We start from the raw sequence: 27,963 nt of genomic DNA, 5'->3' as shown, positions 1-27,963 counted from the left end.
AAGCGACAATTGCAAACGAACGAAAAAACGTTGTGCGCACGAGTAGCCTCACTGCCTGCGCGTCTGTCGTCCGACTAGTCTCGTTAATCCTGATCGCCGCATGTGTATGTGGCTCATTTCCCGACATACCGGACAAATTGAAAGTATTCATTTAATGAATCTCTCATGATGTGGTTATCATAATGTTCTTTGTCATTCGATGAATTTCGCGAAAGATACGTGTTTTTGACATGTTTTCGTTGATTGTGGAATTCGAAAGTAAGTCGAGAGGTATATTTTAGATTATCTTTGGTTGAAACAACAATTTCACATCATGTTTTGCAAACGCAATCTTTGTACGTGTGGCTACGTTTTCACAGCTGCAATTTCGTTATAATCCCATGTTCTCGTTCAAAAATCTATTCTCAATTACCCAACCACCACGAGCACAATGCAGCATATCACTTAGCTCAATTCTCATTCTTTTCCCCTCGCTGAATGAAAAGAAACCTCTCGTAATTCAAAGCCGAATCGACGCACAAAGGAGCAACGCGACGCTTACAAAGCTTCATTAGTAGGCTGCCGCGAAAATTTTCAAGAGAGAGAGAGAGAGAGAGAGATGAGATTCATTAAGGGGAACAGCCCTTTTACCCTATGAACTCGGAGTCGCGCCTTAGGCACGTCGTCGTCGTCGTGGCGCAACGAGAAGACCTACTTTATTCGCGATTTCGGTTTAATGGTCCAAGTGTAATGATTTCGTGCCATTATTTGGAGGAACAACGAAATGGCTGGTGCAGTCGACAGCGAATCCACGCTGTATTCCGTTTGCGCAGCGCGATGCACACTCGAAGCCGTACCCTTTTCCTGCAAAGGCCGTCGACGCACACACACTCAAAATCGAACCGACCGATCGGCTTTCGTTGGCCTTATGTCGCTAATTCTTCTTCTTCTTTTTGCAATGAGTGTGCAGTTGAGAGCCACTTGCGACGCGTATTGGTATATGATCAGCTCCATTGTGCTGCAATTTTTGCGGCTCTTTTTGTCTAGATACGCACGTGTGCCTTGTGTGCTGCTTTTTTTCTTTTCTTTTTTTATGGCAGTTTAGCTAAAGCTTTATTTCGCACGGTGTAAATTCTCCTCTTCGTTTTTACATACGAAAAATTGTATGAAACTGCTGTAAGCTCGCGTAACTTTTGTAATATCTTTAGAAATAATAATTACAATAATGCAAATGACATTGAAAAGATCAATAGGTAACGATCGCGTCATGGAAATACAGAAAAAAATAAGAAAAATGTATCAGTGTCTCTTGCAACACCAACCAAGTGACTAGTCTACGAAAGACACAATTGCTCAAAGTAGGGATTTTCACAAACAGTTTTCACGAAAATCGCCATTCACTTGAATGATCTTTTCCACAAACGCTCTCACAAGACCGCAGCCTTAATACCGATCATTATCCTTTTCCCTCTAAACAACAAGAAAAAAGCCAAGCCTTATACTTCCTTACATCACCGTAGCTTGGACTTTCTCACCGCAGCTCGCGGCAAGAATTATTAATTATCTAAACAGTAAGCGCCGCGTGTACACTTGTTGCGCAAGCTCGTCGCGAGCTGAAGCTTCTCAGTGTACGTATTTCGGCGCACGACGCTCCGAGCGCGGCACCAATATTCTGTAATCGAGAGGCTGGTTTCCTGCGGCGGTAGGTTTTCGCGGGGAAAGACCTCGAGTCGTAGATGCGCGCCTCGTCGGCTGCGAATTGTGGGTAACGCCGCGCGCGCGGTCGCGGAAAATTCGATAGGAAATTGCAGAGTCGTTGCGCGCGCCGTTGCTGCCGGAGGAGCGTGGGATCGCGCCGAGAGCGGCTGAAACGCAGGCGCTCGCGTGGCGCAGATAAGGGCCAGCAGATACGCGCTCTCTCTCTCTCGGCCGGGAAGTGCGTATTTGCGTAATGGCTGGTGCGCGCTTATCGACGCCATTTCTTTCCTCTCGCGCGCGCTGCAAAAGGCTTTGTTGGAGCGCGCAAAATACCATTCGCGTATAATCGTCGCGGCGATAAGCAAATCCGCTGATTTTCGCTTTGATTTCCAGATACGAATGCTTCGATAGCGCTCGCGACAGCGTTTCTGCGTTTGAGCAGGTTGACCGTTGGGGGAGAACATCTGACTCGATTGTCAGCGCAGCCTTGTGCTTTCAGTTTGCTCAGCATTAAAGCATGAATTCGTTTGAAAGTTCGTAGTCGGTGATCTTCCGCGCTCCGCTATTTTCGCATTATTATTCGTCGCGCAAGTACTAGAGACGACATTGCGAACGATGAATTATGAAGACGTTCGAAGCGTTTGGCTTTCAGCTGAGCGCGCTGACTTCGTCTCACGGGTCTCTCCTTCCAAGAGGCCCGGTCCGGACGTTTCGGCTACGATCCCTGCCCGTCATATCGCCTTCTAGTCGGTCAAGAGTAAAGGACTACTGCCGCTGGGTGTTGCCCCCGCCGATCATAATACGTAATTTCTGTTGCAACTGTACACTCGGCCATGAGTGAAGAGCTGATTTCCAAGGAGTCTCGGCCAGCTCATCCGATGTGTAACAAGCCTCAGAAGCGGCAAAACCAAATCCAATCACTCGCTGTATTCTAACGGAAAAGTCCCTCGAATTAACGGTGCAATTCATCGCGGCTTCGTGGAAATTGCAAGAAAAGCTTGCCGGGTAGGAAGCCCTCCTGCCAAGTACACGCGTGCTCGTACGCGAAGCCTTTTGCGGCATGCGAAGCAGGATGACGAACTCTCGTTTCAATTACCTATACCGAAGCGTTGTGCAGAGAGAGAGAGAGAGAGAGAGAGAGAGAGAGAGAGAGAGAGAGAGAGAGAGAGAGAGAGAGAGAGAGAGAGAGAGCTGTGGGAATTGGAGGACTGGGTGTCTTGCTTTTATGGCCGTTGATTGGTTCTAATTTCAAGTTGCACGCGGCTATGGAATTTTCTTCTGCGTTTCTTTTTCTTCCCGTGGGTATTGATTAGCTACAGTTGCTTTCTGGAAAGTTTTTGCGGCAAACGCGAAATTCTCCTTAGCTCCGAGGTAAATGTGTCATTTAATTGCTTGGCCAATCGTCTTGGCTCACCAAATCGTCTGTATGCAGTAACAGCTGCGCGACGTTCCGTTCGCAACAGATGCAGCCCGAGTACTTTTCCGATCGACGGAAACTCGAGGGGAAAAGCGGGCGGCTAAATCGGTAAAACAGATCTCGCCGGCACGAGAAAAGCCTCCACGTAGGATAACTCGCGTTCGCAGAGACAGTTAGCTTCCACGAGCTGCCGCCGTGCGAGTCGGCATTTTTTTCGTCGTCCTCTTCGCGGAGAGAGCAACTCCTCCTTGTCCTAACTGTGAAAGCGTGTGTGCGCAGCGGATTAGTGCGCCCGTCGACTTTTATCCGACATAAAGGATGATAAAGCTCATGAGCCTTCGTCACTCGGTCTCTCGCTGGCAGCCGGACGATGGAAGCTGGTAATGCGCTTGTTGCCGAGCTCGCGCGCATTTCTTATTACGGGACAGACGTGAAATCATCGATTAATTAGATTTCTTTCCCACCGCAACGACCATCTCTCTGCCTCTCTCTTGCTCGCGAGTACGACGACTCGTTAATTTCAGATGTTCACCTTTCACACTGACCGGCTGTACGTTCGCGCGACGCGAAACTGCGTTATAGTTATTACATTTACGCGTGCTATTATCGGCGAGGGTGAATTAGCGTTTTGTTTCTTCAGCTCGGCGATGCCAATGTAAACAATTCAGAGAAAGAGGAAAGAGCCGACAAATTAATCAAATCGTCGAGAGTTAACGACTGTATCAGCGTCGGCATACCGCGAATATCCCACGATTAAAACCGGCACGTCGGCGCGGCGGCGAACGAGCCGATGACTCTCACGAACAAGAAGGCGCCCGTTATGCAAAAACAACGCTGCGAGTGTATGTGCTGCTGCAGCGCGGGCTTCGGAGAGAATCGTAAAATCCGCGCAAACCTTGAGGGAAATTGATTCTCACGATCACGAAATGGCGATTCCGAAAGTTCTTATCTGCGCGTTTCTTTTTCTTTTTTTTTTTATTTGTGATAATGTCGCTAGACCTTTTCTGACCGTCTGCTCGATTATCCGGCGAAACATCTGCGCCTGGAAAATAGTCAGATTTGGTTTTTATTCGGTGCTGTTGATTCGAAATTTCGATCGCAGGCTCGGAGTTTGAGCATGCAGATTAGGGAAGATCGATCAATCACGTTAACTCTTTGATGTTTGTGATTCAATTATAGATCGTTTACGTGGCTATAGGTTCGTTTCTATTTTCAGGTATTACAGATCATTCGGTTGTTTATCATGTACACATAACCGATGCTTACTTTGATGCGACTTCTCAGACTGTGTAGTCGACAACGACAGTCGCTATAGTAAAATTGCGTGGGAGCTTTGATGACGGAATTGAAGTACACCATCCTCCGATCGTCAAACGACACTGAACATGTTTTTTTTCGACAACGAAACCATATCCAATTTCAGACATTTTCGCAATCGAATATTCCTCGAGATAATTTTACGGTGCATCTCGAAATTGAAACCACTTTTTTTTTCGTAAGGCCAGGGGCATTCGTCCAATTTTGAATGCGCCGGAGACGAGGCGCTTGAAGTGTACAGGCACGTGCGCGCGTGCCTCTTTTCTCTCTCTCTCTCTCTTCTCAGTGTGCAACGTATGCAAGTCAAATGCGCACGCACAATGAACGCTGCGACGCTTCCATTGACGGTCCGGCCCAAAACATCTGCCGCCCTATCGATGCTCTCTCTGCCTCTCTTTCCAAAGCTTATGTATAATCGAGCGCCGCTTTCGCTGGCCTTTGTGCTCATGTAAATTTACTTGTACCTCGACTTGGAATTCGGATGACGTTTAAAGGCGCCCAGGAAAAGTTCGGTCGCACAAGCTCAGGCACGAGCAGAGCCAAGAGTCTGGCGTTTTTCGCGCGCGAGGTGTATGAGCACGTCGACGCCAATCATCTGCTCCGTTCGCTTTCGGTCGAGTGCGTGGCGCGATCTCCGACTGCCACACCGCTGCGCGTCGTTTCAATGCTCAATGGATTCGCTGATTCGCGATGATCGATTCAAATTAGCGACCGGATGGGGTGGCAAAAAAGAGAGTTGATTTGCCTCGGCGCTGTCAAGCTCGTTCAAACCGTGCCTGACGTTAGCTTTTGATTTGTTTTTTTTCTCCGAAAGGCTTTGCGTTAAATTTCTCAATTGGCAAAAGTGAATTTACCGGTAGGTGGACATGGAGATTTAAAGTATTCTGAGTATGGATTAGCTAATTGTAATTATATAGATAGACCTTGTATTACCGTATGCTAAAGATTCTATAAATATTATATTGTGAACTTGATTTCTTTTAAATTGAAAGAATTGAAACAATTCGTGCTATAGGATCGTGATTGCAAAAATTATCAAACTACGTATTTGTAGCTCGCTTGTATGAGCCGATTTCGATTCAATATGCTATTTTATCGAAAATCAATAAATTACGCTTTCAGAGTGAATTCTCACGGATCATCAATCTGTCTTGATGCGTACCGCTATTGAACCTTACGTCGAGTCACTTTAATCGAGCGCACATTTTTCCCACATCTATAGCTTAAAAATCACTCCCCTCTCGATTCTCTCGATCTCGTGCACAGTGACCGCGGGGCGCACTCTCGTGGAAAAACGCAAAACGCGCGTGCGAGGATAAAACGTCCACTCGAGAGAGATCACCGTATACATATATATATAAATGTTTTTTTTTTTTCGGACTGCGCGACGCGGGAAAAATTACGGTTAGCATTGCTTATTGAACGTGCAGCTTGCGGGCACGACCTTCTTTTTCTCTTTTTCTACGTCTGGGATTGAATATCAATCTTGCTCAGTGAGTTTTTAGCTCGCGTGTACGCGAGAGATCCAGCGGTATCGATGCCACGCGCGACGTCGATCGGAAAATAATTCTCCGTGCTGTGCAAAAGTCGACCCGGGAAAGCTGGCTTTTCGGAAACGGTCACCCACCATCTGACCACGATAAATCCTTCGGCGGAACCGTGGAAAATCAGTGGGTACGATCTCGATTAGCGTCGCACTCGCGCGACAATTGATGAGCGCAGAGCTGGACGCACGACTGAGATGCCGAGGTGAGTTTACGAGGTTTCGCGCCTTTTCTCCTTAGATTCGCCGTGGCGGTCGCATTGTCGTCTGAAAGGCTGACTCGGCGCGAAAAGCCGTAAAGCCTTGTACTGGAGAGGGGCGCGACGCACACGTGGAAAGTCCTTCAGGCGCTGCCGTTGTATTCGAGCGTTATACGGTTGGTAATATTGTTTTTACCGTAACAACCGAAAGCTTGGCAATCGCACTGGAGACAGGTGAGCTGACGGCGAAATTCACGGACGTTGCGAAATCGTCAAAGTCCGAGCAGTTTTCTCGTTAACGTCTGCCGAAAGGTACCGCAGGTACCTTCGCCGATTACCGCAGCGCCGCAACTGCGACATCCCTTGCTTTCGCGATGCGCGTGCACAAATCAAAGCGCATAGGCACAATTATCCCGCTGCAACGCGCACCCCTTTGGAAGTCTCCGCGCACATCCGTCATTTGGGGCAAAGGCACACGGCACATACGTGCGCCCTCCGCGTACAATGAGCCCACGCGCTCGCTTTCGCTCCAAATTGTTTGGTCATCCGCGGGCTGTAAATATTCCTCGAGCGCGCGCTCGACAATGGGACAGCTGAACGCTAATCGGCGAACTCAAAAGGACGCCGCGCGCGGACTTTGTAATATATAGCGTGCAATGGCATTCTGCTGGTGGACTGACCGTGCGCTGGATAAGAGTACTTTTGGAAAACATCAAATGCCGAAGAACAAAAGGCGCGGACAGTAATAAATGTCGTTATGAGAGAGAAATCACATTAGTTCCGAGCTAACGCATGCACACCGGTCACTTTATCAAAAAGTCAAAAATCAGCATTTGGAGCACGCGAACAATGGGCATCTCATTTGGCGAACAATGAGAGCGGATCGAGAAAAGAGATTTCGGATGGCTTTTCGATTGACTGACGCGACCACACACCCCGCGAAAAAGTAAAGGGGTGCGCGTGCAGACGAAAAATAACAAATGTTCATTTGCGTTCCGCGAGTCATTCGCTCTATGTATGGGTTGCCCATATATTTTCGTTTCTCGATCAAATGCAGTTGTTAGTTTTTCACATTGCGAGGATTGATGACTTTTTTTTTCAAGTGGCGAAGCTTAGGTAGACATGACGATGTAACTTTGGTTTTGTACGTATAGACACGAAATGAGCGTGAGTAAGGTGTTTGGAGAGTCTATTTACTACAATGCGAATTTATCGAGTGAACTAATCAAATGTCTATAGCTGCTTTGATTATTTTATCGGAATAATCAGACTTCTTTAATCTCTTCACGTGGTCGCAGAATGATCTTGAAACTTTGAATTGTAGTAATGTAGCTTGATCGTTAGGTGGCGAATGTATTTTTTTACAAACTACAATATCAAGTTACATTGGTGACTGTTTGTTAAATCAACACTTTAGATCAGTGCGTGTTTCGATTGCAATAAAATCTACATTCTATTTGCATTGTTGTTTGCGCATTAAAGTTAAGTGAAGATAACGCAATTCATAAAATCTATCCGAACAATTAAAAAATCATTGCGCAGTGAATTTACCTGCCCAAACAAATCACCTCTAATCTGTCTCTAATAAAAAACGCTTGAATGTCGTGCGATAGAAATCAGCATAAACGTCTCAATCCTGTAGCGTCCTGGGGACGACAAAAAAAATGTATATAAAAGTCAAACGCGCGGCGAGACAATGGGGCGCCATGAACGTCGGACAATTGAAAAAAGGGTGTCAGAGCAACCCTAACAGCCTGTGAAAAAGCATCAAGGGAGCTTGGGCTGTAAAGCACTTGTTTTTCTAAACGACATTTAAAATCGAGCCCGTTGTGAATTTTTTGTTCGTCTAATGAATTCGCCTTGTTGAGTGCCGCACCAATGAAGTCGATAATCGATAAATTTCGATAAGATAAATTTTACTTTGTTCGCACTACCGAGCTCATTCAACTCAGCCCACTGAATTATCGTTTATTCCTTACGAACTATATACTAAATGGTGCGGAAGTGAAACGAGAATCCGCAATCAGAGAGAGAGAGAATATACTCGACGCTTTTAATCAACTCACGCACACGCAAAAAGTACCATTTGCCGTAGGACAACGCACTATTCCCGAGTCTAAACTCCCCTTCAGCTTCCCGTTTGCGAGCATTTCCTCGCAAAAAAAAAAGAAAAAAGACAAGGTTTCGCCGCGCCCAGTTTACGACTCGTTGTGTTTGTTGCGATCGAGCGCTTCCCGTTTGCGCGGCGCACAATCACGACAAGTCGAGTGGTAAATCGTTTTCCTTCCAGTCAGAAAGAGACTTTTCCAAACGGAAATATACGACTGTCTTGGCGAGAGAAAGAAGGCGTAACGTATCATCTCTTTTAAGCACAGCCTCGCGCACAATGGCACCGACATCCCCAGCGAGACACTTGATAGAGAAAGAGAGGCACACGCCTGTGGCGCGAAAATCAGCATGAGGTCGTATATTATACACAGCCGTCCTCTCGCGAAACGATACACACGTACGTGCCTCATGTCGTGACAATCCATTCTATTATAACTCTTCCCATATGTTTCGGACTTTACTAATGAAGTATCGAAATAGACGTCAAATATTCAAAAACGCCGTTCGAATGATTATGCTAACGTTCTCGTTAACTTTTTCTCCTGTCACAGGCGAGTTCTGCAGCTTCGACTCCGTGTATTCCGGTACAAAATTCAGGCAATTATAACGCAATTACGCATGTTCGTCACTCCCCAAATTGAATCCCTTAGGTCGTAAATCAAATCTCCGCCAAAAATTTGTCTCGCAATTAGTCCACAAGCACAGGAATAATTCAGACTCTCAGCCGCATTCAAGTCGATTACCTATACCTCTTTGTTGTAATTGTATGGGCGAGACAGACTAGTAGGTGGGATTTGAGTCATAGAGCGAGAGGATTAGTCAGTTGCAGAAATTCGTTCGTAGGCTGTTTGCGAAACTCGCGCGCGAAACTATAATTCGCTTTCTCTCCTCTGACTCGACGTTTTCGACGAGATCTCGTGCGAGTCATTGTGCTGTGAATATGTTGCTCTATTGACACGAGAGTGTACAATGAGCTTCGAAGTATCGTGATGTTTATATGGACGTTTGAATTGATTTTGCACGGCTATTAATTGGCGCATGCGACGTCGTTTGGGAACGATTCGAAGGTACATTTATGCGGTTGTCTTTTTTAAGAACTATATTTAAAATCTAATGATTTCCTTTGGGCTTTATTGTTACACACTACACCAAAATTCTCTATTATTTTATATTTCATTCTAAAATTTGTTCTCTGCACAAGAGTAACATAGTTGTCCCACGCGCAGAAACGCTCTCGTTATCCATTTTACGATGGAAATCATTCAATTGCACCGGAACTCACGAAATTTGCCTATGCCTGACGTATAGGCAGCACGTTCTCACGGCAACCGTAGTCACGGTTTAGAATTAAGAGAGGACCGCAATTTTCGCTCGTGACCGATCGACGTCCTACCGGTCCTACCGCAAGAGACGAGAAGAAGAAAAGCGGTGGCGCGCGATCGCCGGTTAATCGAATTTCTCAGCAGCCATGAGCGCGCGCGTAAGTACGATCCGCGTGGCGTCGGTCGATCGCGGAAGGGAAGATTCGCTGGCGCGTGTCGACGTTTCCGCGCGTACGCCGCGTTACCCGTGCACCACCGTCCTCATTGGCGTCGACGAATCTCGGGGTATCGACGCGAAAGCCGAAGACGAGAGAAAATGTAGATATCGCGGCCGGCCGCCGCGCGCATTGTCCTTGGAAACCGAAGGCACGCGCGATAAATACGCAGCAGCAGCGGCGCTAATGTCTCTATGGGCGTTCGCTTATTGCGCGCGAAATTTATGGTGATTGCGCAAGGAGAACGCCGGGAGAGTGGTTTGCCGTATTCGAGCGTGCGGGGCGTGCGGGCATAGACGCGCGCATAACGAACTCCGTAACGAAGAGTGCGCCAAGGGGAGCGACGGACTAGCGCGTTAATGTTTGCAACTTTACGAAATGCTACCGTACGGAAGGCCGCCGTTTTCTTTATTCCCATGCCAAATCCAGAGATAAAGCTGCCTTCGTTGTTACCGTCGCGTGCGTCAGTCCGCGACAGACATCGAGTATACAGTTGCGAGAATCGATGCGCGCGAAAACTTTGGCGAATTTTGATTGGCAATTAACCGCTTCGAGTGATCTACGCGCTCGCGAGGCTAATGAAATTTTCCTAAATTCGGAATGCACGCGAAATAAGATAGTTGGGGCGTTAAATTGCTTCGCATGCGCGCGCTGCGTATACTGGTTTTCAAATATATCGCTTCATTATCACCGGCTCTGTTAACTGGTTTATTTATGTTTTTTTCCCAGTGAATCTTATATACTTTCACATTCGAAGCTTTCAGTTTGAAAGTCTTTATAGTTTACTTTAAAATCGTGAAATATCGGTTGTAAAAGAACCTTGTTTGCCTAATGGCAGAAATAAAGTTCGTGATTGGATTTTGCCTTGTTGGAATGCAAATATAATCGACCTTGACAAGCGTGCACGCGAAATTAAGGATCTAATTGATAATCTTCGTGATCGTAATTTCATTCGTCGAGAGCGTCTTGAACGAGGTCACAAGGTAATTTTCTCGTTCAAACGATCGAAGTCTTCAATGACGAGATGATTATTGAGAAGGTTTTGCCGAACGAAATATCGTCAAAAGTCATCAGTAATCCTGAAAGCGTTGTTACTAAGCTACCGCAAACAGTTTGATATCTGTTTATATTCAATTTGCGGAATTTGATAACATTTACGATATTTTTACATTAAAATTATTTCTCATTTTTTGCTTTGTCCTTACGGTGAAAAGCCGCAGAAAATGGACTCGTCATGTTCTCGTTACGCGCGATCTGGAGCGTCGATATTACAAGCATGATCAGCGCCGCTAGGACGATGACAGGATGTTGTCGTTCAACGAGCAATGCAAAAAAAACTAGTTAGTAGCGAGATAAAGTTTTTTTCTGCATCACATCGTAGATTATAATAAAGGCAAGCTCTGGTTGGTTAAAGGATTTTTAATTCGAATGCGAATCAAGGTTACATAAGTTTCTTGCATTAGATGTATTCAGGATAAACGTATTCCGCGCGGCAGCAAAAACAGTCACAAAGTCGTTTACGACGTACTTTTCGAGATAAAACGTACTTTATTCAAAAACGAGAATAATAAATCAATCCTTTATTGCATCATTCGCAATCTTTGTCTCTTGAGCATTAGTCGCATAAACGGATTGTCCGAAAGTAGAGTCCCTTCTTTATCAGATCGCCACTTCTGTATGTGTTTCATAAGGCGACTGCTAGAAAGTCGCTATTCTGGATCTCCGCCTGCGTCACGCTGCCGAGGAATGCAGAAGGTCGACATTGAAAATCGCAATCGTCCATTGTCGCGTACGCACCGCCTACGCGTTTTTATCTCGCCGAAGCTTTCAGCCGCTTTTCATTCATCCTATTGTTTCCAATACGCGGATATAGTAGCATTTTTTTTTTGTTCTATTGCAGCAATCAATCTCGGCCAATTTGTTCGAAAGCGTGTGACTTTTGCCGACGAATTCCATCAGCGCGCAGCGCTTTTTTTTCACCTCATATTTTACACAACGTAACGAGCCGCAATATTACAAAACGTCGCACTACGAAACGAGAATATAACTGTTATACGCACGCAGGAGAAAAAGAAAACACGGCGCATATTACCGCCTCACCTTAATAATGAGCCAATTTCTTCATCAATTAATAAATCCCGCAATTCTCGACACCGCACACGCGCGCACTCGCATACGCATAATATCCGCCTTTAGAAAATGACATGTCATTACAGAATAAGACCTCGGTACTCGTACAATATAACACGCTCTCCTCGTTCGCTATTTAGCATGTCAAGAAACATTAAAGCTGGATTGATCGTTACGGAAAAGAAAGGGGTTTTCGACACGCCCTCGGAATGCCGGAATTGCCCTAATAATTATCATCACCCTTTCACGGACGAACGCTGCTGCCGCAGCTGTCGCCTGCATAAATCGTTTTTCCTTATGGCGCTGTCAGAAGCAGAAAATTTCCAACTGCGGGCGAAGAGAGACAGAGAGAGAGAGAATCTCAAATTTGAAATCGAAACGGACTGAGGGTCGGTGATGCGAATATAAAAAAAAGAAAGAGGAAAACAAAAAGAAAGGGGTTTGTGCAATGTACAAAAGCAGCGGGACGGTGAGATAAGTATCAAAAATGCTGCGGCGCGCAAGGGCTTTTATTAACGATCCGCACACGCGCTTTCTATTTCTCCGACTTAGTTTGTTTAACTCTGCGCGGGGCGACCCATTGCACGTGCATATTCTTGCTTACAGGCACTCCCTTCTTGCCTGCTGCTTTACGAATCTGTTGGCTTGATTCCGTGTAATATGCTCGCTTTTTCCCTTTATATCAATTAGGCCAGTCAGACGATTGCGGGAAGTTATCGCTTCCCCATGTACACTTCTTTCTCCATCTCTCTCCGTGGCGGCGCGATATAAAATTTAACGTGACTTTTAATGCGTCGAAAGAACCAATTGGCTTGCGCGTGATCAACAGTAATACGCGCGCACGGAGTAAGAACGTACGTTAAATATGTCAGGAGCAGCAAAGCGCAGCTTACATTCAATTTGAGTTCATTAAAACGCCAGCGTGTGCAAGGCAATTTACACGCGTTATAAGATTTGAAGCCACCCGTTGGATAAGATGCTGCTGCATAAGCACTTGTACGGCTAATCGACGCGCTGTACCGATGTCACGTCATCTCACCGATTTTCGTGCTCTTCGCCGCGATAATATTCCACAACACACGTAATCATTTTTCGATGAACGTAATGTCGATCACATCGAGTCTAAAAGTATACTATTCGATTGTTTCGGTGAAATATCGTTAAATTTTATCGTGCTCTAGAGGCACTAATTGGCTGTGTGAGAACCGCTGGCGATCGATCGATACAAAGTGACAGGCCGCTTACACAAAGTGTGTAGGCCCCGCAAATCATCGTGCGAAAACAAAGGAGATTCATCAATGGGAAAGCTCACGATTTCGCGCGCGGCACGGTAAGTTAACCTCGAATTCACGTAGGTCTAGTCGCTTTGTTATCGATCGACTCGCTTGAGCCGGAGCTCTTTTTCGGTTGTTCGATATTGTTGACGTCGATCGGCTTTCACGCGAGTGTCATAATGTGGCCCCGTGAAAGTGACGGGACGATGGGCGCGCGTGTATGGATGGTTGCAGTACGGCGTGCGTTACTTTGTGGACGACTGTCGATCTATACGATACTAGAATTTATTCTCAAGGCATTTTTGTTGCTCGAAAGATTAATTTCCAGTTAGTTTCTAATAACCCATATGAAATATCATTTCCAAAGAGCGGATTTCGTTCGAAGAAAGTTGATTTTCGTTGACTTTATGTAGAAAAACAATCTTTTATTATTTATCAAGATATAATATAGGTGGGAACTGCTTGATGCAGCTCTCATAAATACTCCATAAAACTGAACAGTGCCCAACAATAGTATAATTCTATCAAGCAATATTCCCCATGGCTGCGAATGCTGCTTTGCATTAAGAATAGAATGTATGATGAGCCGCACCGAAAGCCGTAACCGTCGCTCGGACTACAACTGGTGCCAGCGCTTTTGCCGCTCGTCATCTTGGTATATTTCAAAATTCGAACGACATCAACCGGCAAAACACCTATGTGCGATTCCTTACGCAACTTGGCCGTCGGGGATGTACACGCAACGCTGGAGTCCCCCGCGTTGCACGTGCGTTCTACAGCGGCACTTGCGAACGATGTTTCAAACGTTCGACGTGGACCGCGATTGCGACGGTTTCGCGTGGCTTGACTTCCGAGTGAACATCGCTAACGGCGCTCGGCCTCGGAACCGAACCGGATATGCGTGCACGCGCACGAAGAGTGAAAACTTTCTTTGAAAACCAGAAAGGCAAGGGTAAAGAAAAGAAGTGCGAACGTCTCGAGGTCGGCCTTTCCGCGCGCTAATTGCCTCTGCTGCAACGTGCATTACATCCGCGTTCAATGCCTTTTAATTCCTTGACAGGCTTTTGACACTTGTTCACCTGGCTATTGTTCGAGTTTTATCGCCTCACATTGTGCCATGTTTTGCGCTTTGCTAAATATTTAATACGCAGTATGAAAGGATTACGCTGCGCCTGCTAAAGTTTCCTAACGGTCGCGGTCCCTCCCTCCCTCCCTCCCTCCCTCGCCCTCTCCCTCTCGCACTCGATCCCCGTTTCCTTTCACGGTTTCCCGAACAATTACACTCTGTCGACGTATTCAATGTAGCTCGGCCGTCGGCTCGCGAGACAAAACGCAAAAGAAAAACTAGAACTCCTCGGCATCCGTTCGCGAGGTAAAATGTGCGCGCCTTTCAAAACGGCAACGTACGACGCTAGTTTTCGATTCGCCGGATGCGCTGCTACGAATGCCGGAAACGATCGAACCAACCTTCTAAGTTCTATAGTGGGCATTATCACAGCGAGTAATCCTTATCAGTTCGGAAACTTTCTTAGACGTGATCCCGCGATCATGATAGACGGTATTACAATTTGATGATGCTTCGAGTCCATTGAGGCCAAGAATGGACAATCATTTTGCACGTTTTTTGTGATTGTTGGTTTTTTTTGCCCGAAAGACGTCTGAATGCACGCCTTTTTCGTTACCTCCCTTTCGTTCATCGTTTTGGGGTGGTAGCTGAGAAAAAAAAATTCTTCACGGTTGATTTGAGTCGATTCGTCGGTTGAGTTCAGGGAATTCGTATTTTTCATTGGAATTACGATTTCGCATCGACGAAACTTTTGTTCGTCCTTGAGAAGGCTTGCGATTTCCGAAAACAACTTTTGATTCGAGATCAAATGTAAAACTAGCGACCCACCCAATCGTACAAATATGAGAAAATGTATGAGGATTCGAAGATTTGCCATTTTTTATTAGATTTTGTCATCACTGTGTGCGTGTATTTGTTATCTCAGAGTCCAATTTCAACCTAATTTTTTAACTATCTCTCTTCCCCCCCCCCTCTCTGTAATCTCGAAAACACACAACAATCAATTTTTTTTTCTCGTGTTCTGTCAGTAGCCCCAGCTTTATCCCCTTATAACTCATCTTGTCGCTTTCCAATTTTCCGCGTGTTTCCGCACGCCGGAGTTTCACAAGGCGTGAGAATAGAGGCACGGAAGTTTTTTCATTGTGACACGGCCTACTTTGCACCTAATTTTTTCCACAAAATTTTTTAGAAACCACGTGAACTCGTAAAGTAAAAATTGAAAAGGGCAATAAATTTCTCAGGAGACAGCTCCTTTCTTTTTTTTTATCGAAGAGTTAAGTTTTCCCTTTTTTGCCCCATCAAAAGTAAACATAATTCAAGAGAAATTAAGGAGTGCGTAGCCCGATGGATTTGAACAAAATGCAAGCTACGTGTTTTTTTTTATAGCCAAAAAAATGTCAGTTTGCTAGAATGCTTTTGTTCCCTCAAGATACACACGATGGATAATGATCTAGCTAAATACGATGAGCTAGAGTTTTTTTTTATTTTCCACAAGTACATTCGCGCGTCACTAGCTCTGAGAATAAGCTAACCTAATTAATTATACGCTACATACATGCTTTGGAATTACGAAAAGAGGAACTAACACATATACCTTCACCTGTTTCAGACACTTCATACGAGAAGGCATGCAGAAGAGGCAGTGCTCCAGCCACCCCCGTGCTCGGTGCCCGACCACTCGACGTCACCCCCAATCGTATTGTCGTAAGTACATACTTCCCGTTTCTCCAAATGCAGCAGCTGCCGTAGCTTTAGTGCGGAAAAATCGTTTAGCTGAGTTAATTACTCGACGAAAATCCGATGTTTATCTTTTCCTGATGTCTGTGTTATTCTCCCTCGCGGCCGATTTACGATTTCATTAGGAAATTCAATTTGCGGGAGGCTTTGAGTAAGTGTGAGAGTTGTATGTTGCTCAAGCGTCAGTTTTATTGTAAGAGAATACTTGTTTATTCGTCGAAGTGAATCATGGAGGTCGAACAATTGTATTACTGCTGTTTTATCTTAACACCTTTTATCGACACCTTGTGTCGACGTACGGATTTCACTTTGTAATTAAACATTCGTATCGAGCAAAGCAAAAATCACCGTTGCAAAATAACGGCCTTCGAAATTTTACCTGCTAAAAGGACCACCAGAGTCGCTGTCATCGAATAATAGTTCCGGTCGTCAGTAAAAGATGAGGAAGGAAGCTATAATCTCGTTACGCAAAAATCGCTTCGAAGCGAGGAAAAGCTGTCGATCCTTCATCAAACCCAAAAAATTTTCCTTGTATCCGGCCAATTAGCATGGTGCGCGTGCGCGCGTGGCTGCGTCGACAATAGGAGAGGGAAAAGCCGGTGGCGGGCACGAGAAAACGCGGGCTATTCTCTCGTATTGTGCAAATTCACCTGGACCCCGAGGGTTCCATATCGTGTGAAAGAGAGCCAAGCCGCGCCTGCAGCCGAGTAGACGAACGAGGTTGCTCTTTCTCTCTCGCAACGGGAAAACGGTCACAATATTTTATTGGGACACTTCAACGTTTATACATATTTCTCTCTCGGTGGTCAGTTTTTTTTCTTTTCTTTTTTTTTTTTTCATGATGAACGGAATAATGTTTTGAGTGATGTTACGTTATGAATTTAGATTGAGCAAGTTTTGACGTAGCGAACGCATTTTTCAGAAAGTCTATACGTAGCATCGCCTGCGGTGTCGAAGCACATATTACTATGCAGCGGCACGTCGATACTAGCGCTGTTGCTCATGAATACGAGTGAGCTCGCAGCCCTTCAGACGAACTTGTTTATCGCAACAACTTTATTTCAGCAAGCCCGAAATACAATTTTTATCTGTCAACGGTATTTTTTATTGATCGATCTCAAAGAGAAAACGTAACTTAAGGACAAACTGTTGGTGTGTTTGTCTTGCAGCCAACATATATTGTCGTCCCGATCACGAGTCACACATCGTTCAAGTTGTAGTCAATTTGGTAGAACAATTGTTGCACGTTGATGCGCGTACTTCGTCCATTCCATTTGCGATACAGTCGTGGTTCGAGCTTGGAGACGTGAGATTGGTGCTGAGGCTACCTGTTGACACCAGAGATTGAAGTGCGAAGTAAAATTATTATTGGAATGAACTTGAATTGGTCCGCTTGTTATTTTTACTATAACGTTGGTATTTTTATCAAACGATAACACGCTCATATGCAGTTTGCGTTGTAGCTTACGACGCAAAACTTGATGAATAAAATTTGCATGCGTAACAACCCGTTCGCCGCGTCTTTATTTGCGCATTGAAAAATCATAGCGAAACAGCAGAGAGAGGGAGTGAGAGAGAGAGAGAGAGAGTGAGTCCGAGAGCAAATTATTAATATCACAATAGGGATCGAATGCAACCGGTTCACAACGACCCAACCGTAAGGGGTGATTTTTCATTTTACCTTCATGGGGTGAATGATTGATTGCTGATACATACACTCAACGCATGCACGCAGCGGTTCGCCGTAAGAAAAAGTTGAGATTTCTTATCGACGATGCACATTCGATCCAACGTCGTGCAGGTGATTTTTCTCAAGATCGATATGGCTTACGTGTACGTCTGGTGAAAATAGTTGGTCAGGACGGCGGGAGACAAAAGTATGTATATATATATATATATACGTAGATGTCTCTCTCAGTCTCTCAGCAGTTTCGCAGTTGAATATTCATCAGGAAGCTGACAGTGGGGAGTGGGTTCGTTGTACTTCGAAGCTTTTCGGTCGATATACCCTCGGCTTTAATTAGAGCGCGCGTCGCGATGCCAGTGTGCCTAATAAAGTATAGCGCAGATGAGAGCTCAGTCGTCCTTCGGATCTCGCGCGGAACGGACGGCGTCGTCAATATTTCGGACAAATAGCAGCGACGACAAGGTAAACAATCCTCTTTTTCTTTCCCGCGCGTTATTCTTTCGGTTGAAAAATCGCCGCTGTCACCGCCGGAAATTAGCCACGCTGCTGCATGGGAAGTTTCACGGTTGCGCACTGCAGTCGCGTTCCTCGCTGTGGTTTTCTCGCGTTGCCGCGTAACATCGATGACGCAACGCGCGCTCCAAAGGAACACGCGAGCGCGCTAGTTTCGCACACCGAAAACTCTCTTGACGACGTTCGCGTGCAAAGGAGTTGTACGTTTGTTGCATTTAGCGGTTCAAGTCACATACGCGCGCCTCGGTAGACGCATTTCCGAGTAAATATTGCGGGGATTCGACCGGCGGAGCAAGAGAGCGGAAATGCATTCTTTCAGTCCGCGCACATCTCTCTCCGCCTCTCGGCGTTGTTTCCTGCCCTCGCTGCCTTCGACCTTCAGGGATTTTCGTCTGTCGGCTCACGTCTCTTCCGATCCCAGATAAAATCGCCGGAAGTCGCGCGCTACGGCAAGTGATTACTCCTGGCGCTACACTCGGATTAAATGCTCAAGTCTCTCTCTCTCTCTCCCTCCCTTACAAAGCTAAGAAAAGAACAGTTTGTCGATCCTATCGTATTACCTGCGATCGCCCCTCGGCGTGCATCTCGCCATATATATTTTACTGCGCTCGCATACTTTTATTGCCTCTGATCGTCCGTCATCCGAGAGTACTTAATTTTCTGATTGGTATTTGGATAGAGAGGCGAGAACCGATACCTTTTTCGAAATCTTCCGTTGGTATTCACCTAGCTTCTTATATGCACATGCGAAATTCTTTGAGCTGCCTTTCGAAGACAAGTCAAAAGTCTCTGTCAGTGATCCTTCAAAAGGAGGGACGACTAATCGCTGATTTTGGCGGTTGGGCGACACAAAAAACAAGAAGAGAAAAAAAGGCTCGCGAAAAAACAAAAGGGGCTGCAGGAGTCTTCGCGAACTGGTTTCTGCCAACGATCGTCTTTGGATCTTCTTTGGGTTGAGCAGTTGCTCTCTGCTGAATTGTTCTATATATGGGGATGAGGTGTGTCCTCGTGCATGGGTTTGTTTTCTCCTTCATTACTTATTTGCATATTACACTTCTTTCAAGGCAAACGCAAAATGTTACTCTAGTACACTGTTCGATTCGATATTCCATCTTATATTTATAAAAAATACATTGTTAATAACGTCTTTTTAATTGTTGGTCTGTGCGTAGTAGCAAAAAATGTCGCTGACTGATTATTGAAAAGCAATGAAAAAAAAATTGATCGACCGTGACAGGACTCGAACCTGCAATCCCCGGATTCGAAGTCCGATGCCTTATCCATTAGGCCACACGGCCGGTTGAAATTCTGCGCTCTAAGCGTCTGTGTAGAGTTATGCGTGCTAAACATCACATCATACGCCATTTTCAAATCGTCGAAATGATTTATCTCCATTCAAAATAACTATCGAACGCTATCCCTATTGATTCTTCTCAAAATTAACAAGTAAATTCAACAAAAAAGACTTTAAATGGAGAGTCCTACATTATCGGCGTTCGTCTATATTTCAATGACTCACCCACATATATACGCATTCCTTCTTATCTATTCTTTCTTCTTCATATTTACTGAACGCGCTCCCACCGATTTCATCAATAATTTGTTAAAAAAAATAACCGTTGAAAACTGTTTGATGTAAATAGCAGCGGGGCAATAATCATCAATAATACGACCATCAAATTGTAATCGTCATCGTCGTGGAGAGCCCCTGTGGAGTAGTTCGGGAAAAGCCATTTGAAAAACCGATAAGTCACCCTGTTGTGTCATATGCATATCCTCTCATAAGAGATCGAATTTTAAGGTGGAGGGTCATTGTGGTTTCCTAGTTTGAATTGTAATATTACTAAGGATAGGCGTGTGAGTATACATTTCCGATCTAACGATAAGAGCGCGTATATTGACGATAAGGTTTACTGTACGATGATTACTAAATGACACTTTTGATATACATCAGCCTCGATGTTTATGTGTGTGTGTAACTCGTCATAATATTTCAACTATACGCGTTGTAAACATTCATCGCAAAAACATCGGGGCAATAATCGTAGAAACAATGATCACAGCGGTAGCACCGAAATCGCAATTGCATCGAAATTAAAAGCCTGAGGGAGCACTTAAAGTCTCGACGTTTCGCACTACACACGAACCCTCGAGTTTTCTCTCTCTTTCTCTCGCTCTCTCTCTCTCTCTCACTCTCTTTTTGGGGCCGTTCGGTAGTATACGTTGTTTCACAATGCCCCTCGAAAAATCGAGCGAGAAACCCCTCGAAGACGTACCGTTTTTACCCCCGTCGAGAGAGCACACCTGAAGAACGAGCAGAGGTGGGGAGAGAGGAGAGGTTCTTTTTGCTTTTTCAGGCGCCCATCTGCGGCGATCAGTCGTCGTCGAGATTTCGCGCGCGTAACAGAGAGAGAGAGAGAGAGAGAGAGAAAGAGAGAGGGAGGTTGAAAATGGCGAAAAAGATCGTTACACGTCTTATGATTTTTCGTCCGCAATAATCCTTTTAAATTTTTGTAGAAAATACTTGTTGGTCGTTGGAAAAAAAAAGAATTTTAATATCGTCCCACTCCCACCACAGCTACCGCGGCGCCGCGCACCGGATACTCCGAAGGCTTTTTATACCTGCGATCGAACGCGGCCCACGTTTTTCTATCGGAAATGAATACCTGCGGCTCTCAGTTGTGCTCGTAAGGCCAAGCCGCTCGGTGTGCGCGAGAGGGCAAACGCTGAAATTCGGCGTTTGCCTCGATAAGCCAACGCGAGTGGGGAGAGGCAACGGCGACGATAAAACTGACAAAGAAGCAGTGCTTGCGTGAACGTGCGTGCGTGCGCCCGCCGTCGTTTTATTGTGCCGCGCACAGGAGGAGTGACTACTAATCCGTGTGAATTTTCAGCGATACACGCACATGGTTGATTAATAGAGCCCGCGGTGGATCAGTGCTGTTCTTTCTTTTATTTTTCGGAGCAAGGAATTCGATCAAATTTATGTTCTTTTTCATTCGCGATGCTCGCACATGAGTTGCATCCGTCGTCATTATCGGCGGCGGAGATTTAGATCGAAAAACCTATGAGGAAACGGAGGATGTGCATCGAGAATAGTAACGAGGGTAGTGACAGAGTTGTCAGCGCTGTTATCGTATTCTTTACCGGCAGGGTAAATCTCATCATTTCTCTTTATTTTTAATGTATTCGAGCGTGTTTGTCGCGTGAGTGAGTGAGAGAATTCATTTATTATGTTTCGTTATTTCTCGTCGATTTATCAATCAATTGCTTGAGCAATCGATCGATAAGATATTTCCTACGACGTATTTCTGTAAAGAAATGCAATATAAATGTCGATGCTCCCTATGGCCGTTTTTTATTTATTTATTGATTTGTTAACAGATTGCGAATTAGAATAGTTGTTTTTTTCAATCTAAACTGTTGTCATCTTAATAGTTCATAATAGGTTGATCATTACTACGAAATGGTCTCCAAAAGTATCATATATTTCGAATTGGAATTGCCCAAAGTGTGTCATATTACTTTCGCGCTCACTTCATACATGTATTGTTCACTCGATGACTGTACCTTTCACCGCGTGCAGAAGCGGCAGCCTACTCAGTCGCGGGAGTGCGTGCGCGAGAGAAAGATAATGTTTTGGTCAGCCTGTCCGCGGAGAAATTTGAGCGTACGATCGATTGGCAGCTGAAGGCAAAAGTCTTTTTCGAGTGTGTGCGACATTTTCTTTTGTTAATTTCAAATGAGAAAAGCAACACGGCCAAGAGGGGAAACAATGTAACGGAAAATAAAGTACATAACAGTAATTGTAAGTTGGCAAAAACTTTGATTGCAGAACTTCTTCTCGAAGCGATCGTTCCGATCGAATCCCTTGAAGAGGACGAAAAGCGTGACGAAGCTCGAGCGTCAAAAGCAACGAGGAGTTGGTGCTGGCGCAGCAGGACTACGCGGTTGCCGCTCGCACGAGTCGCTGCTTTGCGGCCAGGCGGTTACCTCGATGGACCTTGCTGCCGTAACGCCATTACATCCGAGCTTACTTGGCAGGCCACATTGTTTTCAAGTCGCATCGAGCAATGGCGGTCCCAAATATTTCAGCTGTCGCACTGCACACGAGCGGGAACAATGGCTCCACAGGTTGGTCGCTTATCTCATTCGTTGTTTGATCTCCCGGGTGCTTGGCGATTCCGGTAGCCAAGCTCCTTTCAACGACGAAATGCCGATCGGAAAACTTGACATTCGAAAAAAGACAGAATAGACTTATAATTAAAGTCTCTCTCTCTCTCTCTCTCTCTCTAGCATGTAAAATGAAGTATGCGTACAGCGCGCGAGATGTTATTTAAATTCTTGAATGACTTGCTCTCTCTCGGAAGACTTGTATTCTCTCTTTCTTCTCGAGAGTAATACATCTTATCTCACTTCAAATCATCGACGATGACTTTTTTTCATAACACTCTATTATGTCTCGACGGGTACGAAGATGAGCTCGCGATAGGCATTAGAAAGATAAAGGTAGACGTTACGAGTAACGGCAAAACAAAGTTCAGTGCCATAATCGATGAATGTCTGTTCAATGTCAGTCTACGCAAGTCCGTGCAGCCGGAAGCCGAGCAGACCCGTCGTACCGACAATTCGCTGCAGATTTGGTTATTGGAGGCCAAAGGCGTTGCAGCGAAGAAACGTTACTTCTGCGAGGTATGCCTCGACTCGACATTGTACGCTCGTACAACAGCCAAACTCAAGGCCGACCTGTGCTTTTGGGGCGAACGCTTCGATTTCCATCACCTGCCCGCCGTCAATACCATCCAGGTGAACCTCTACCGCGAGGCTGATCGCAAGAAGAAGCGGGACAAGAGCGTTCTCGTTGGTGAGTTATTCTATTGTATGTATTACACGCGCCGTCTACTCCTCGAAAAAGCATGCCTGAAAGGATGGGGGGGAGGGGGGGCGAGCGCGATTTATGCGCACGCGACTTCATTTTCCCGATCGGTTCGCGGATCATTGAAACAAATGCGCGAGTCTCGGAAGAGAATCGCGCGATCGCGTATTTTGAAATAATAGCCCGTGAGTTTTCAACGGCAACCCGGATTTCCGTGCGTACGTTTCAAATGGAAAGATCCTGCCCTACCGCGATCATTCATCAAAAGCTCATTCAATGCCTCGTTCGATCTACCTCGAAGGAAGGAATTTTCCGTGTATTTGTAAGAAAAGAGGCATTTGACGCATATATCTTCACTGCACGTGCCTTTTCTTCATGGCGACAAACGTGCTTAACGACTTTCTTGCAAGTCAGTCAATCCGCCTACCCCTCCATTCCTTCACCGGATTATCTTGCTTCCTCTTCTGGCGCGAATGGATTCTAGCATCATGATCGACACTCGTAAATAACCCGCTGAGAATTTTCCGTGTATATTTATAAAAGTCATTAAATCATCTCTTTGTTTTCTGCCAACCACAGGATCAGTGAACATCCCAGTGCACAACGTGACGTCGCGCTACTTGACGGAAAAATGGTACCCCGTGGTGGGCGACAAGGGTCCGCTAAAAGATCCGCCATCGTTACGAGTGAAATGCCGCTTTCAAATCGTTGACATACTACCGGTTCAAGTATATCAAGAGTTTTTGGAGTATCTGAAAACTGACTATCAGGCGCTTTGCGAAAAACTCGAGCCGGTCATTGGAGTGAAAGCCAAGGAGGATATCGCCACTGCACTTGTTGCTGTTATGCAGAGGGAGAAGAGGGCGCCACAGTTTTTGGCAGATCTCGTTATGATGGACATTCACCGAATCGGTAATTATAAAACTCAAGCTCTCTTTCGTGTGCGAGGACTGTGCATTAATCGTGCGTTCTGATTTTGTAGACGACGAAAAGCTGACATTCCGTGGCAACAGCCTGGCAACGAAGGCAATGGAAGCCTACTTGAAGCTCACGGGCGACCGTTACTTGCAAGAAACTTTGGGTCCAGTTGTGCGCGGCGTCGTGGAAGGTGGCGACTGCGAGGTCGATCCCTTGAAAGTCGCCTCGGTCGCGGCCTTACACAAGCAGCAGCAGAATCTTCGCGCTGCAGTCGAACTCGCTTGGAGCCGTATTCTCGCAAGTCACTCGCACTTTCCCATCGAGCTGAGGGAGTGCTTCCGTATATTCCGGGAGAGACTCGTTAAAATGGACAGGGAAGACATGGCTGACAATCTTATCTCTGCATCGATCTTTTTGAGATTCTTGTGCCCTGCTATTCTAAGCCCCTCGCTATTTAATATCACGCACGGTAAGTTTTCCTTTTCTGCCTTTGCTTGGACAATTCGTTTTATTATTTTCAAGTCTAACAATTGAGTAACGCAATGCTTTTCACCGTCACAGAATTCCCAAACGAAAAAGCCGGCAGGAATTTAACACTGGTGGCAAAGACGCTGCAAACTCTGGCGAACTTTACGCGTTTCCAGGGCAAAGAAAATTTCATGGAATTTATGAACGACGTGCTAGAGCGCGAGGCGCCGTCGATGAAACATTTCTTACAATTAATTAGCGTAAGTGCCGATAAAGTGGAGTCGAGTTATATAACACCTCGACGAAGTGTAATAACGTCCTCGAGCTGATATTATCAAAGTTTGTTTTATTTAATCTTAACTTAGCGCGAAGGTCAATTTAATGATAGTTTCGTAGAAACTTGTGAAAGTATGATTACAGTTTTTCGCGATTATGCAAGATTTTATAGAATAATCTTTCTTTAATATTTGAATCTGTGAAAATGCTTTCCGGATTTATAGTTTACAACATTTTTTAGTCAATGCAGACAAGTAATATAAATTTCATGAAACTAATGAAATTATATTTCTTTTTCAGTCTTCTCTACCAAAGGAAGCACCAAGCCAGTCAGTGGAATATGACGGTTACATTGACTTGGGCAAACAGTTATCTCTTCTCCACGCACTTCTTCGCGAAAGTGTTGCAGCAACATCGTCAAACTCGCCCTCACCGTCACGCTTGCCAGAAATACTCGACAGAATCTCTCACGCACTCGACCAACCAGGGCCATCACCCGTCCCATCGACACTCCGCTATCCAAATAATATATTTCGCTACAACGACCCAACAATCGCCAACAGTAATACCAACCTGTCAATCTCTGCCGCGTCAACTCTCAGCAGTAACCACAGCACTTTGAACGGCACCATCGGCGACAGTACCGAGATACTCCAAAGCAATACCCTCGGACATAATACGAATAGTGCGACGAGGAGTCCGAACGTCGTAAGAGCTGCCACGTTACCACGAAATGCTTATATGCCAGCGAACGGCAAGTTACATTTGCAGATCAATAACGACGAATACCCGTTGGAGCCGCCGGCATTTATATCAAGGTCACCAACACCGATCACGAGGCAGCAGCATTTACATCAACAACAACATCAGCGAGCGTTCGTGAACAATCGAAGTGGGCCAGGTTACAGGCTAACTACTAGCGCGAGCTTGGCCAATGTCAATCATTGCCAGACGAGTCATCCAATAAGTCCAACGAGGTCCGAAAGTCACAGCAATCTCAAAGACTCCAATTACAATATCACTGGAAGTCAGCCGAACAATAGTATGGCGCAGCATCGACATAATATTACTAGATTACAGAATCTTGATATTCATGACAGGTGCGAGGATAATTACAATCACAACAATTACAATATGACGAGGTCGGCGAGTAGGAACCATTGTCATAAGGAAGAAAATGCTAACCAGACTCATCAACAGAACTATAATAATGTGACGAAGACTACAATAAATGCAAATGGCCATGGCACCTCAAATATTACTATTAATCATCAGCCGAATAATAATTATCACAATTCAAAGACTTCGACTGGTCAGCTTGCCAATGGAAATTTGGACGAGTTGTCAGATTTGTTGAGGTATGCCGATGACGAGGTATCCGAGTCGAAGAGTCAGAAAGGTTCGCAGATCTCAATATCACAGCTCAGTAATGTTGCTTCCTCCGGATATCAAAGTTTTGCCGCGTATAGTCAAAGCTCGAGTCCCGTTGAGCTAACGACTAATAACGCCAATTCTCATATCCTCAATAATGCCCCATTAGCTTTCGCTAACCCTGTTTACCACATGGAATCGAATCACCATGGACGTAATGGTCGACGAGGTAGCACGAGTTCCGACGAGAGGGAAGGTAGCAATGGTGGTGTGGAAAATGTCAGAGGAGTTGATCTGAGTCCATCACCGCCAATGTTGGCACAGAATGCTAGAAATTTACAGAGGAATGGATTACAGTGGAGGCCAAATAACTCGGCGATAAGGCCGGGAAACAATGATCAGTCACAAAACAACGTCTGCTGCACGAAACTCAGGAGAAGGTTATCGCTTGATTCTACCAGAGATCTATCGGACACCAGTGAGGAAGAGAGTTGCACTGCGAGAAGGAGCAAATCTAGAAGTCACAGGAGTATCGATCAGGTAACATTAATAATTTACTCTGCGATATGAATATCTCTCTTTTCTGAATTTTGTGTTTTCAAAACAATTCAGGAATGGCCGACGAACAATAAAAATACTTTTCAAAATAACTTACTTGCTATTGCTAATTCAGCAAAGTCTAATTATTTTTTTTAACAATGTCCGATAACTATGGTTTTTAACGTATCTTTAATGCACTTCATCTATTCTGTTTAACCACGTCACTAACAAAAAACGTTCTGGCTTTATTCGCAATTCCAGTACGAAGTGGAAATCGAGAGGCTGCAAAGCAGCGTCGACCGTTTGCGTGCCCGACTGGGTGCCGTCGAGGATGGGGATGATATCGGACCGGACAGCAAAATGAAAAGCATCATCTCCAGGTACTAATCTTTTACCTTCGTGGATCTAATTTTTTTATTAATTGCGATGTATCATTTATGCGTTTCCTCGAGAGGTGTGAGATTTCCTTTTTATAACGACTAACCGAAGCTTTGTATTTTTGCTGCTAAAATGACTTTTGGCGATATACGTCGACACGAAGAAATTAGAATTATTCTATTTGAAATATTTTTGTAGACTGACATCATGATGTATGACATGATTCCATAGGATTTTTTTAAAACGACATATGCATATACGGTGTGGGGCAAAGCACTTAGTGCTACTATTTTTTCCTAACGTAACAGTTTTTTTTCTCAATTCAATTCTTATTCAGTAATTCGCAATCTTTTATCACATTAGTCAAAAAGTTTAAAAATGCCATTTTTCATTTGACGCGGTAATTAGCATTCGGGAGATATCGATCGGGTATAAAATAAAAAGGGAAAATGAGATTAGTTTTTGAGTTGTAGTAGTTTATTTTTCTCAAGTGGTAGTTAGATGTGTTTGAAATAATGTGTTGTAATTTTTTTTCTCTAATGACAGTACATTTATATCGTCAAAATAACTGATTGTGTCTTCCTGTGTATTCTATCGGCTGCATTAATGGTAAAACTCTGGCTTGATCTGGATCTTGGTGTAAGAGTCAAAATCTATATCTAAGCTTCATCAATTTTTTCAATTTCTCCATGTATTATCACCGTGTCTTAGCATTTTTGATTGTGTCATGGTTATTTACATTTTACATTATATATAGTTCGTTGTATCTTGGTTTATCATTTGTTATTTCTGAAAAAAATATCATTCAAAATACAGTCACAACGCGCTCAACACACAAAACTGCTGCTTCTTCTACGTTCCACAAAATGTTGTGTAAGATTATGAACATATAACACATGTTTAATTTATTTTACTCTTTCAAATATTGT

The 27,963-nt window shown here is 44.8% G+C and overlaps 1 protein-coding gene and 1 non-coding gene across 7 annotated transcripts in view; one reads left to right on the top strand and one right to left on the bottom strand.

Moving 5' to 3' along the window:
* LOC131670242 (ras GTPase-activating protein raskol) overlaps positions 1-27,963 on the top strand; it is a 46,348-nt gene that overhangs the window by 14,982 nt on the left and 3,403 nt on the right. For 2 of the 6 annotated variants that reach the window (XM_058945679.1, XM_058945681.1), the window contains exons 2-9: positions 15,880-15,974; positions 22,043-22,341; positions 22,785-23,071; positions 23,663-23,995; positions 24,066-24,470; positions 24,563-24,729; positions 25,046-26,656; positions 26,918-27,036. In XM_058945679.1, the coding sequence (XP_058801662.1) occupies positions 15,880-15,974; positions 22,043-22,341; positions 22,785-23,071; positions 23,663-23,995; positions 24,066-24,470; positions 24,563-24,729; positions 25,046-26,656; positions 26,918-27,036 (3,316 nt within the window). Of the gene's footprint in view, positions 1-6,082; positions 6,161-15,879; positions 15,975-22,042; positions 22,342-22,784; positions 23,072-23,662; positions 23,996-24,065; positions 24,471-24,562; positions 24,730-25,045; positions 26,657-26,917; positions 27,037-27,580; positions 27,674-27,850; positions 27,908-27,963 lie in introns of those variants that run through there. The other 4 variants (XR_009302431.1, XM_058945678.1, XM_058945682.1 and 1 more) reach the window with 4 other exon arrangements.
* Trnar-ucg (transfer RNA arginine (anticodon UCG)) lies at positions 19,433-19,505 on the bottom strand. Its single transcript has one exon. It is a non-coding gene; the product is annotated as a tRNA-Arg (tRNA).

Source organism: Phymastichus coffea, unplaced genomic scaffold (assembly GCF_024137745.1).
Source record: "Phymastichus coffea isolate CEN01 unplaced genomic scaffold, Cenicafe_Pcof_1.1 PCOF00105, whole genome shotgun sequence".
Lineage (NCBI taxonomy): Eukaryota > Metazoa > Arthropoda > Insecta > Hymenoptera > Eulophidae > Phymastichus > Phymastichus coffea.
The sequence above is the reverse complement of the archived record's forward strand: the minus strand, read 5'-3'. Positions and strand labels throughout refer to the sequence as shown.